Source organism: Cavia porcellus, unplaced genomic scaffold, assembly GCF_034190915.1.
Source record: "Cavia porcellus strain 051 isolate PalLab524CR breed Dunkin Hartley unplaced genomic scaffold, mCavPor4.1 scaffold_1, whole genome shotgun sequence".
Lineage (NCBI taxonomy): Eukaryota > Metazoa > Chordata > Mammalia > Rodentia > Caviidae > Cavia > Cavia porcellus.
Genome location: NW_026947484.1, coordinates 201981690 through 201994404, shown reverse-complemented (window position 1 = coordinate 201994404; position 12715 = coordinate 201981690). Strand labels below are relative to the sequence as shown.

The window sequence follows — 12715 nt, the reverse complement described above, 5'->3', positions numbered from 1 at the left end:
GTCTTTAACCAAAATATTTTTTTAAACCTGCTTTCATTTTTATTTGTTTATGTTTTTAGAAATTTTCTTATAAAATAAATCATACAATAAATCATACAGAGGTTATAGAGTAGCAAATGAAACATTGCCCATTCTAGTGTTGGTTAAAATTCCAGGGTGAAATTTCCTAGTTTTTTTCCTCCAAATATTTTTTTCTCTCCTTTTTTTTTTGTCTTTTTCGTTTTTAGCGGTACCAGGGATCGAACTCATGACCGCACACTTGCAAGGTAGGCACTTATGCTGCTGAGCTAAATCCCCAGCCCCTACCTACCTTTTTTCTTTCTTCTTTTTAGATTATATCTGGGAATGAAAACACTGAGATTTTAATATCCCAGCATTTGTGGAAAATCCACAGGGTATATGCAAATAAAATAATTAATTCAGGTACTTTACATTTTTTTCTATGAAAAATTACTTTTAAACTCATGGTTAATATGTATGTATATATATATGTATATAAAAATAGTTAAGATAGTTTTTTTTTTCCTTTTTTTGAGACAGGGTCTCGATATGCAGTTCAGGCTGGCCTTAAGCTCATTTTGTAGCCCAGGCTAGTCTGGATCTTGAAATGATCCTCCCACCTCAGCCTCCTGAGTGCTGGGATTACAGGCGTGAGCCACCACGCCCGGCCCAAGATAGTTTTATATACTACTGATTTCTCAAGTTTACTGAAGAGAAAGCTTTGTGCCGATATTGTTCGGACTAATTGAACACAAATGCCTTGGGCTCTGGGCAAATGATTTGGGGTTGACAGTGTGCAGTGCATGTACCTTTGTTGCCCTCTGATTGATGTGTTTTGAGATTTTGGTTTTTTTCTCTTTGAAATAAAATAGATTTGAAAAAAAATCATGATTTAAAAACATATCATTAAATTTATCATCTTAACTATTTTTGTCTTTTTGAGACAGGGTCTCACTATGCAGTTCATGCTGGCCTTGAACTCACTTTGTAGCTCAGGCCGGCCTTGAACTCACAAGGATCCTCTTGCTGCAGCCTTCCAAGTGCTGGGATTACAGGATGCACGACTGTGCCTGACTCTTGCAACAAACATTCACTGTTTTCATCTTGCAGAGCCAAAACTGTGTCATATTAACACTGACACCCTTTCTCTACTCCCACTCCTCTTTCCCTACCAACCACCATTGTGCTTTCTGTTTCTATGAGTCTAACTAATATGTGGGTGTGTGTAACTATATGATGTTTGTCTGCTTTTTTATTGGCTTTTTTTAAAACAGGGTATTGCTATATAGTCCAGGCTGACTTTGAACTTGCATATTCCTGCCTCAGTCTCCCATATGCTAGGCTTACAGGCATATGTGTCCCCCTGCTCCATGTCTTACTATAATTACGGTTTTGCAGGGGAGGGTTTTGTTTTCTTTTCTTTTTTTTTTTTTTCTTACTTTCTTTTTTTGTATTGGGGATCGAACTCACAACAGATCGATTGCAAGGCAGGTGCTCATGCTGCTGAGCTAAATGCCTGGCCCTTTGTTTTGAGATAGGATTTTGAACTTGGTTCTGTGGCCCAGGTGGGTCTCAAACTTGCAGTGATCCTGCATCAACCTCCCATGTGCTAGGTTACAGATATATGCCACCACACTGGCTGGTTGGTTTGTTTTTTTGTTTTGTTTTTTTACTCACTATGTAGTTCAGGCTGGCCTTGAACTGACTATGTAGCCCAAACTGGCCCTGAACTCATAACAATCCTCTTGCCCCAGCTGTTGAAGTGCTGGGATTATGGGTGTGCACCACAACACCTGGAACTTTTTTTTTTGAGGTAAGAGTCTCACTCTATAGTTCAGGCTGGCCTTGAATCACTAGACAGCCAGGGCTAGCCTCAAACTCTTGGCAATCTTGCTTCAGCCTTCCAAGTGCTAAAATTACAGGCATACTCCACCATGCCCCACTGTGATTGGCTGATTTTATTTAGCCTAATATCCTCCAGGTTCCTCCCTGTTTAAATTATTTTATAAAGTAATATAGTTTTATAGAAAAATCAGAAAAGCTCATAGGGAGAGCTGGGAATATAGCTTGGTGACACAGAACCTGCTTGGCAAGTGGAAGGTCCTGTGTTCAATTTCCGGTTTAAAAAAAAAAGCTTGTGGAGCTAGAGGTGGTGGTGCCTGCCTATGATCTCAGCTACTCAGGAGAGTAAGGCAGGAAGATCACAAGTTCAAACCTAGCCTGGGCAACTTCAAAACCTAGGCAGACTCTGTCTCCAAGAATAAAAAGAACTGAGGATGTGGCTCTGGCAAAGCTAGCATGCATGAGGCTCTGGGAGTGAACCCCAGGAGAGCTAAATAAGTAGGGAAAGTCTGACTTCCAACGAGGAGGTCACACATACACATCTCCCCTCGCTGTTCTGTGTCATCTCACCTGCTCCAAGATGGTATCATTTCTGCAATGATGAAGATCAAACCCACTGCCTCACAGACACCAGGAAAGCCCGAGCACCGAACCACATCCCAGTTCTTTTTATTTTATTTCAAGACACACTTTTGTGGTGCCAGGGATTTAGCTCAACAGCACAAGTGCCTGCCTTGTGAGTGTGAGGTTGTGAGTTCGATCCCTGGTACCAAAAAGAGAAAAAAAAAAAAAAAAAAAAAAAAGACATGCTTTTGCCAAATTACTCAGGCTGGCCTCAAACTTGCCACCCTCCTGCCTCAGGATGCACCCTGCCTCCAAGTAGGTCATGGGCTGCACGCCCTGTTTCCATAATAAGACAAGGTGATTTTAACCTTGCAGAGGTAAAGTGAAAAAAAATAAAATTCAGGAGACACACATTATACACTCATGCACACCTACGTGTCTAGACAAATTTTTATGCAGCTAGGGTTTTGTATATTTCTCACCAGCACTGTGCCAGTGCAGGATGTCCTGCCCTCCAGCACCTTCCCACCTCTCAGGAGTCACCAACCCTCACCTCTGGGTGTGCCACCTCCCACTTAGTCCTAACTGGAACTTTCTTGCCCTGATTTGGTGCCTACATGTTTCTTTAGGGAAATTTCTAGAAGCAGAAGGGCACATTGGAAAGCCTCACTGTGTAACCAACCTTGAAGTTAGGGTAATCCCGCCTCAGCCTCTCAAGTGCTGAAATAGTGTGTGTCACCACAACTGGCAGAAAGTTTTGATTTACACTGTCAATTTCCTTTCCCCCAAAGGTTGTGCGATGCACGTGCCCATATGTGGCTTCTTTCTTCCCCTCGAAGACTGGGGATTGAAACCAGGGCCTTTGGGGCTGGGGATTTAGCTCAGCGGCATAAGCGCCTGCCTTGCAAGCAGGTAGTCCTGAGTTTGATCCCTGGTACAGATAAAAAAGAAAAAAAAGGAATGTCCTGAAATCAGGGCCTTTGCACTGCCAACTTTTTTATTTTTTTGTTTTGAGACAGGGTCTCCATAAGTCAATAAACTGACCAAGCTGGGCTCAAACGTGTGATCCTCCTGCCTCAGCCTCCCAGAGGGCTGGAATTACAGCAAGCAGTACCATGCCCAGCTCAAGGCTGGCTCTTTACAGCCCACCCAACCAGCAGGTTTTTGGGACCTGGGGGTTGTTCAGGGCCGTAGGAAAGAGGAGCGGAGTGGGGTGTTGGCGCAGGACCCTTGGACAGCGTCTGAAGAGGGGCCGGGGGACCTTGGCACCGCTGCGCTGCGGGATGTTGCACAAGGAGCTTCACCTCTCTGGGCGTTTAGTTTCCCCCTCCGTTTCTTGCCGCCCCCACCCCGAGTGGTGTGGGTGCAGCGGCAGAGACAGACGCAGACTCGGAGCCGCCCCGCTTTCCCCCAGGTCCCGCCTGCGCCCCCACCCCGTCCGCCCCCCGCCCTCCGCCCCCAGCTCCCCTCTCCCCGCTGCCGAGCGCAGGGCCGGCTCCCGGCATGCCGCGCGCCGACAGCCTTATAAATAGTCGCCTCTGCGGGCACGGCGAGGACGGCAGGGCACGCGCTGGCCCCGCGCCCACCGCACCCTCCCCAGGTCAGTGCGCGACCTCCGGACCACGGGGGCGTCTCCGCAGGGCGTGGGGACGCGCCCTCCCCCTGCGTCCGCGCCAGGCGACCCTCGCGTGGCGCGTGTGGTGGTTTTCCTCTGCGGGGTCTGCCCGCCGTGTTCCCGGGGCTCTGGGGCTTGTGCCACACCGCATGTGCTTTTGTTGATCTCTGTGTGGCGGTGGAAGCGGGTGGGACAGGGCTGGGGGATGCTGCCCCTCCCAGTCTGCCAGGCTCCTTTGTCCCCTCTGCACTCCTGGGCTCCCTGCCCTTGGCTCAGTTGGTCTCAGTTGGGGCCTAGGGTGGCCCAGCTACCTGCCTGAGCGCCTGGGCAGGAGCAGCCTGTGTGCCCTCCCCTCCTGTTGCTTGGATGTTGGGAACCCCCAGTTGCCACCCAGGCGCAGCCCCAGGGATGCTGAGCCCCAACCCTGAGGACCTTCCCGCTGCTCACCCAGGATCCTCCAGCAGCCCCTGTCCAGCCCAGAGAGGGACCCTGGCTGCCCAAGGTCACACAACAGAACGATTGATCCACTTGGGATTTGAACCCCAGCCAGTCACCAACGACTGGGAAGGCTGCTCTCACATCCAGCTCTGGGAGAGCCGGGCCTTGCTCTGGCTTTGCCTTGTGTTGGGGTTAAGTCACTGTCCCCTGGGCCTCAGCCACCTAGCAGACCACCCTGTCATCCTGGGAGACTCTGGGGCCCACGCATGGGGACCTTATAAGGCCAGGGTGCCCAGCCCGTAACCCAACTCCATCCTGGACCCTAGGCCTCTTCGAGGCCTCCTCAGAGTTATTTTGGACCAAGGAAGTAGCAGGTGCCTGAAAGGCCCAGGGACTTAGGTTACTGGGAGGGAGGAGGGTAAGAGGGGCCACCTCTTGGGGCCTTGTGTGGCTGTCCCTGGCCTGGGAACAGTCTCCCTTCCCTGGGCAGTTGTCGAGGGGCACTTGGCAGCTCACACCCCTCCTTGAGCACACTCAGCAGGACTGGGGCCATAACTCATGCCCATGGACAGTACCACCATCAGCAAAGCCACCCAAGGTCCTGCCTGTGGGGCCAGGGCCAGCAGACCTGAGTTTGACCCCTGAGCTGGGCCTTGGAGCTCCCTGCCCTCTCCAAGCCTTAGCTCCTTCCCCAGATGAGGAGGTCCCCCGCCCTGCACTGAGCTCTGGCCAGCCCCAGTCCCAGTGGGAATCCAGGGTGAAGTCCAGGAAGGCTTCCTAGAGGCGGTGAGGCCTGAGCTAAAGCCTAAGTTTTGGCCACTGGAAGAGGACATCCAGGTGGCTGGGTACAACATCTGCAGAGGTCTCAGGGGGCCTTCACCGTGGTGAATGAAGGAGCTCCAAGCAGGTTCATTGGCCGTGTGTAAAGCTGCAGGGAGTGGCAGATGACACGCTACCCTGGTCCTGTCCATGTGCGGAGGCTCCAGGCTTATTTAGGAGCCCGGGGGTCCACATATGAAGGGTTGTGAAGTGACTTGGTGTGGCACTGACCACCTGGTGGGCTGCAGTGCCAGCCAGTGCGTGGGACAAGGCCGCCGTGGTGGGAGGTTGATGGGAGGGAGATTTGGGGACCTTTGTGGGACGTAAGTGCATAACAAGAGGTAGATGTGGGGTGTCTTCCAATGAGGTTTCTTTTAGGCTGGACAGGCACCAGGGATGCCGGAGTCTACGCAGGCACTGAGACATTAGGGGGGCCCTGGGGCCTGGCAGGGGGTCAGGAGTGGAGGGGGTCCTGCAGCCTGAAACCAGGAGTAGAAGCTGGGGTGGGGGTCAGGTCGGGTGCCGGCTGGAGTGGGGGTTGGGGTAGGGTGGGGAGAAGGTGAGGCAGGTGGAGAGGTGAGCTCTGCAGAGTCAGGTGGGGGCGGCTGTGGCAGCAGAGTGGGATTGCAGGGGGATGGGGCAGGTGGGGGCCAGCAAGCGATGGAGGATGGGGGCCTCCACAAGGTGGGAGCCTGGGCCTAACTCACTCTCAAGATGCTGGGCTCCGTGGTGCACCTCTGTCATCCTAGGGTTCTGGGAGGCTGAGGCAGGAGGATCACTGGGCTAAGCCTGCGCAACTTGGTGACTTAGTGAGAGCCTGTCTTAAAATTTAGAAAACAATAAAAAGAAATGGACCTAGTGGCACACACCTGTAATCATAGCACTGCACTCAGGAGGCCGAAGCAGGAAGATTGCTGCAAGTTCGAAGCAGCACGGGCTACCTAGTGAGTTCAAGGCCAGCCTTAACTGCACAGTGAGATCCTGTTTTAAAATAAATAACTTTGGGGCTGGGGATTTAGCTCAGCGGCATAAGCGCCTGCCTTGCAAGCAGGCAGTCGTGAGTTTGATCTCCGGTACCGATAAAAAGGAAAAAGAAAAAAAAAGATCAAAATAAATAACTGTTTAGAAGGAGCTGAGGGTAGCTCAGGGCAGAGGTCTTGAGTTCAATCTCCAGGACTAAAGAAAACGAGAAAAAGGTTGTGTTCCTGTTCGAGGCAACTTTATTCCTCCACCTCTGGCTCCTGGGACCCTTGGTGCAACAATGTCTGGAGCAGTCCTGCCCAGATGCAGCCGCTCATCTGCCCAGCTCCACTGCCTCCCACCTCCTCCCGGGGCCCTGGAGACTGTCGTCAAGGCGGCTAGGCTGACGCTGGCCCTGCACCCTCTAGCCTGGGTGTTGCCACGGGAGCGAGCAACTTGGGCAGACGCTGCCCTTGCCCGCACGCCCTTCGTGGGCTGAGGACGGAGCAGAGCAGGAGCGGCTGGCTGCCCACCTAGCACGGAGGAAGCAGTGAAGCCGGCAAGGAAAACAACTTTCCCTGCGGTCACCAGCAGCCCTCTGCCGTCACGCTGGGCGTTAGGCCTGGCACTCCTGCTGTGGACACTGCCCCCTGGGTGTGGCCTGGCAGAGGCCTGGGCTCAGGAGGACCCCTCAGCCCTGCTGTGCCTTTCCTTGCAGCGTCCTGACCTGGTTCCCGGGCCCGAGACCTCGGCAGGATGGAAGGTATGAAGCCCCCTCTCTTCCCATGGCGGCCCAGGCCTCAGTGTGCAGAGTATTGGGGAACACCCCAGGGAGACCCCCGGGAGGATGAGGGGCTGTCACCATCCTCCACCTTCTCCCAAGGAGTAGCAGCATCAAGATTAAGATGCACCGAGGTCTCCAGCCCCTGGCTCACCTCCATGCTGGGATTTTACAGTAACTCCCCTCCCTTCCCTCCAGCGAGGTCAGCCAAGTTCCTGTTCCTCCAGGAGACTCAGTTTCCCTGTTGATCCAGGAGATGGGCCTTAAGGACAGCTTGGGCCCTCTTGGCTCTTATGTGCTGGGACCCGGAGGCAGACATGAGCCTGGAACAGGCTGGCCAAGCTTCTGGCAGCCCTTTCACTCAGCGCCTGGCACTGGGCCTTGGGCTGGGTGGCTCTTAAAGGGGCCCTGCCAGCCTGGCCATTACGACTGTCTGAAGCCGGCATCATCCCGCAGGCTCTAGGACCATGAAGTCAGCTGCCAGGGGCTGTGGTCTCCCTCAGCCCCAAGCTTGTGCGCTTCACACAAGGAGAAGTTATTTCTCTGACATCTGCTATAAGCTCCCAGCCTCCTGGGCCCCAGGATCCCTATGAGCTGCCACACCTACTTACTCCTAGGTCAGGGGCAGAACAGAGAGTGTGGGTATTTCTTTCCTAGGTCGTACAGCAAGGTGAGATGTGACTGGACTTGGGAGGTCCTGGAGGTCCTAAAAGAGAGTGCTGGTGTTCTTTGTTTTTATTTTGTCTGAGACAGGGTATTCTTTGTTTTTATTTTGTCTGAGACAGGGTCTCCCTATGCAGTTCAGACTGGCTTTTGAGCTTACTTTGTAGCCCAGGCTGGTTTCAAACTTGCAATGATCCTTCTGACTCAGCCCCACAAATGCTGAGTTTACAGGCATTCACCATCATGCCCTGCTGGATTCTGGTTTTGCTTCTGACATCCATTGAACAGACCTCTCCCTCTCTGGGCCTCAGTTTCTCTCTGCCCAGTGGGGCTTCGAGTGCTAAAGGGGCCAAGTTTGGAACACGAGCTCGCTTCCCTGTCCAAGAAAGAATTTCACATGCCCATCTCCTTGGCAACCATCTCCACGGCAACATATGTTGTGGTTGCCAACTCCACAGTAGTAGTGCCAAGGCAGGCGGGCAATGGGCAGGGACAGGCTTGGGAGGGGACAGGCAGGGGACACAGCAAGACAAGATCATGGGCTGCTATTCATCTAGGGACCCTCGAAGTGAGGGGGACCAACAGGCCAGAGGTGATGCCCCGCACAGGGAGGTATCGTGGGATTTGATGCTCTGACCCTTGGCTGTGCTGAGTTCTAACCCCCAGGTCTTAGGCTCAGCGCCTCCGGGGGTTGCAGACTACTGAGCTCGGCTCCCCTTTCTCTCCCTCAGAGAAGCTAAAGAACACGAAGATCATCTTTGTGGTGGGTGAGTTGTGGGCAGTGGTACAGACACTGATGGAGCCCAGCAGCCCTTGTTCCCTCCCTGGGTCCCCTTCCTGGGGTTTCTGAATGGGCGGGCACTTGCAGGCGGGCCAGGTTCGGGGAAGGGCACCCAGTGTGAGAAGATCGTGCAGAAGTATGGCTACACCCACCTCTCCACCGGCGACCTCCTGCGCGCAGAGGTCAGCTCAGGCTCGGCCAGGGGCAAGAAGCTGTCAGAAATCATGGAGAAGGGGCAGCTGGTGCCGCTGGTGAGTCACAGGGGGCGGGGCTGAGCGTGTGACCTGGAAAGGTGGGCCCTGACCCTCTGTGGCTGCCCATTGCTCCTCCAGGAGTTCCCAAGGCCCTGAGGGACCCTACCCTTTCTTCCCCTCAAACCAGCCACACTACTTCCTGCCCAGATAGAGCTGTCCTCATTGTTTTGCTTTGTTTTGTTTTGTGTTTTGAGACAGGGTCTCCCTGTGTAGTTCAGGCTGGCCTTGAAGTCACTGTGTAGCCCAGGCTGGTGATCCTCCTGCCTCAGCCTCTCAAATGCTGGGATTACAGTTGTGGGCCACACCATGCCCAGCAAAATCATGTCCAGTGTATTTTGTTTATTTCTATTTTTGCTACTGGGGCTATGAATGCAGGGCTTCATGAATATTAGGGGAGCACACCACCACTGAGCTACACCCGCAGCCCATGAGACCCCCCCTCACTTCACACTGCAGCAGCCCGAGTTGCCCAGACTACCTGCATCGCACTGGGAAACTTCAGCCAGCTCTGTCACTTCTGGTCCCTTCCCCAGCCTGTGAGCTTCCCGAGAGCAGGGAAGGGCCTCTGTCTCCAGCCAGAGGAGACCTTCAGAGGACAGGGAGATTGGGCCCCTCTGTGTGTACCCAAGGGGGTGTCCAGGATGTGGGCTGGGGCTGGGAAGGAAGGCTCAGGCCCTCGCTGCCATGCTGCCTGCAGGAGACAGTGCTGGACATGCTCCGAGATGCCATGGTGGCCAAGGTGGATTCTTCCAAAGGCTTCCTGATCGACGGCTACCCCCGGGAGGTGCAGCAGGGAGAGGAGTTTGAGCGGCGGGTAAGGCACGTGGCTGGGCAATGTGGGGGACAAAAGTTCTGGCCTGCCAGGAGCCTCGAATGCCAAGGACAGACATCTGCCCCCTTCCTCAGGCTATCGCCAGGCCTTGGGGTGATGGCTCCGGGAGCAGTGCCCACTGCGATCATTGTCACAGGGTGTACATGAACACACACATGCACAGCAGCCCCTGTGTCCACTTGAGCACATGCACATGTGAGCATACACAGGTCCCATGAGCACACCCACCCAAGGCCACAGATGCATGCATGACACATAGGTGTGCACAAGCAGGGCTATACACGTGTACATACACATTGGTCCACGCATGTATGCACACAGATGTGTTCAGGGGCATACGGAGGACTCAGGTGGGGTTGCAAGTACCCAGGAACTCTAGAAAATGGGGTGAGCGCCAGGTGTGGCGGTGCCCTTGGGAGGCTTAGGCAGGAGGATCAGCAGCCTGGACTACATGGTGACTTCAGGGCCAGCCTGAACTATATAGTGAGATCCTGTAAGAGAGACAGGCAAACAGACAGACAGACAGACAGACAGACAGACAGACAGAAACAGAGAGAGAGAAGAAAGAGAAAGGGGAAGGAAAGGAAATGGGGTCAGTGTCGTCCCTGTGTCCCTGGGCCTGTTGTGGCCCCTGCCCGGCTGGACAGCCTGGGAAGCTGATCATTTCAGCTCTGAACACCAGGGGGCGCCAGGGCCTCACTGAAGGACAAAGGGTTGGAGGTGACTCTCCATGTTCAGGCTGGGGGCCCAGGGCTCTCCTGGGGCACAGCAGTGACCACACTCACCCCTCCCAGGCTAAAGGCCGATTGTTTTGATAGGGAAACTGAGGCCTCACAGACAGAGCCTTACCTAAGCCTGCCCCACAAGAAAGGCCCAGCTGCCCCACCACTGCTGCCCTGGGGCCCCGGAGAAAGTGAGATTCTATGTGGAGCAGAGGCAGCACCCCATCCTCACCCACCAGGGACAGGGGGGATTGCAGCTAGGGGGACAGAGGCCCCTGAGGACCAGCAGGCTGCCAGGGTCCAACAGCCACACATAGCCAAGGAGCCAGGGACACAGAAAAAGAAAATAACTTGTGCAAAGGGCTTTGATAGGAGGGAGATAAAAGGGACTAGAGGAGCAAGGTCTGGGGCCTGGGGTCGGTGGGGTGGCAGCTGGGAGGAGACATCTGGACGTGGGACCCTGGTGGGATGCTGGTGAGGCGGGTTGGGGTCAGCCCTGTGGGAAGGGGCTCCTAGCAGAGGGGACAGTGTGGGTCTCCTGTGGAAAGGAGATGGGCGAGGGAGCAGAGGGCCGGGCAGGCAGGGCGTGACCACGCGTGTCAGGACCTTGGGCTGCCTCCTGAGGGCCCCGGAGAGGCCTGAGCAGAGGAGGTGCAGGGTCTCAGAACGTCTAAGACTGCAGGGAGGGATGGAAGAGCCATGTGGGTGTCTCACAGGGGGCCCCAGAGGTGGGAAGACTGGGGGGAGGATGACCCCAGAGGGCAGAAACGGGGTCCCTGTGACATGGTGCCCCCCACAGATTGGCCAGCCCACGCTGCTGCTGTATGTGGACGCAGGCCCTGAGACCATGACACAGCGGCTCCTGAAGCGTGGGGAGACCAGCGGGCGCGTGGATGACAATGAGGAGACCATCAAGAAGCGGCTGGAGACCTATTACAAGGCCACCGAGCCTGTCATTGCCTTCTATGAGAAGCGTGGCATCGTCCGCAAGGTGCTCAGCTGACTCACTATGCGACCTCAGGCCAGCCCAGCTCACTGAGCCTCAGTTTTCCCCACTAGTTCAGTGACAAGCTGCTATTCGCCATAGCTGGGCTCAGGGAGCCAGGGCCAGTCTTTGAGGGGGAGATTAGTCCTGCCTCAGAGACCCCAGCCGTTGCCATTGCTCCGGACCTAACAGCCCGTCTCCCCGCAGGTCAATGCTGAAGGCTCCGTGGACAGTGTCTTCACCCAGGTGTGCACCCACCTGGATGCCCTCAAGTAGCCACGTTGGAGCCCCACTCCCCCCACCCGGCCCTGGCCCTCGCTCGCCAGCCACCACACACAGAAGAGGCCACTTGGTCCTGAGGCGGGCAGGTGCCGAGCACTAAAGGCATTTCCAAGGACGTTTGGTTTTCCTCCTCTTTCTTTGCTTCCAGTGGGAGTTGATTCCTACAGGGCCAGAGTCTCCAGCCCATCGTTTGCACCTCAGCCAGCCCCTCCTCCTGCCGGGGACCCGGCCCTTCTTCACCTAGCCATGCCCAGCACAGGCACCTGGGGGTCTGGGCTCTCACATTCCTTGCCCAGTGCAGTGTGGCCTCAGCCCTGACCTCTCAGCTCCCCAAGCTGTGTCTTCCATGCTGACCACGTGGGGCCTGAACGGCAGCAGCAGCAGCAGCAGCAAGGTCCTGGCTAGGTGGCCCCCTGGGCAGTGGGTGACACGTGCCAGCCAGCTGAAGATGCAGTGAATCAGTCCCCTGGTGCCCGACACTGTGGGGGTCTGAAAAGGGCATGTGTGCCAGGCATAGTGGCACACACCTGTGATCCCAGCCCTCAGGAGGCTGAGGCAGGAGGATCTCTGAGTTCAAGGGTAGCCTGAGCTATATAGCAAGACCCTGTCTCAGAAAAAAAAAAAGCAGGGGAGTGAATGAACGAATGAATGAATGGGGAGTCATGTTAGGGTCCTTTTCTGAGGACAGGTGATCTGAAGCCCCTACTGTGGCCCTGCCCAGATTCTAGCCACCTTCTGCGACCTATTTCCAATCTAAAACATATTTGGTGTCCTCTGCCATCACCTTCAGCTCAGGACAGGGACACGCTGAACAAGGTTAGGGGTTGGCAGTGACCTTCAGAACCAGACGTGCTGGCGACTTCACCCAGGTTCGGGAGGACCAGTGTCCCTCCTGTGCCTCCTCACTTGTTGGCTGTGTCACCCAGGAAGCCTCAGTGTGGTGCTCACCGACTCCCAGCCCAGACGGACACCCATGTGGGGCGAAGGAGCTCATTTTGGTCCTCTCTAGTGACAGTGGCTCTGCTTCTCCATTGACAGTTATTCAAACTTTGCATTTTTTTTTGGTACCAGGGATCGAACTCATGACCTTATGCTTGCCATCCAGGTGCTTATGCCGCTGAGCTAAACCCCCAGCCCCTCAAACTTTCCTTTAAAATAAAGGTATTTAAATTACAAA

General features: G+C 54.7%; 1 protein-coding gene across 3 annotated transcripts; it reads left to right on the top strand.

The window, feature by feature from the left end:
* Positions 1-3871: 3871 nt before the first annotated feature.
* Positions 3872-12715, top strand: Ak1 (adenylate kinase 1). 3 transcript variants are annotated; one of them, XM_063228157.1, is made up of 7 exons: positions 3872-4006; positions 6957-7001; positions 8414-8449; positions 8551-8714; positions 9415-9531; positions 11071-11262; positions 11464-12715. In XM_063228157.1, exons 2-7 carry the CDS (start codon positions 6995-6997, stop codon positions 11530-11532), a joined length of 585 nt encoding a protein of 194 aa, XP_063084227.1. In that variant the 5' UTR covers positions 3872-4006; positions 6957-6994; the 3' UTR covers positions 11533-12715. The 3 variants fall into 3 exon arrangements, with proteins under 3 accessions (XP_063084227.1, XP_063084215.1, XP_023421221.1); XM_063228145.1 differs by lacking the exons at positions 3872-4006; positions 6957-7001 and adding an exon at positions 8065-8274 and having other exon boundaries at positions 8356-8449; XM_023565453.2 differs by lacking the exons at positions 3872-4006; positions 6957-7001 and adding an exon at positions 8148-8274.

Excerpts from the sequence above, each read along its gene's own strand:
- Ak1 (XM_063228145.1), top strand. The coding sequence starts at position 8,080 with ATGCCCATCTCCTTGGCAACCATCTCCACGGCAACATATGTTGTGGTT. Across the intron at positions 8,450-8,550 it reads GAAGATCATCTTTGTGGTGG|GCGGGCCAGGTTCGGGGAAG; the intron begins GTGAGTTGTGGG and ends GGGCACTTGCAG. Across the intron at positions 11,263-11,463 it reads AGCGTGGCATCGTCCGCAAG|GTCAATGCTGAAGGCTCCGT; the intron begins GTGCTCAGCTGA and ends GTCTCCCCGCAG.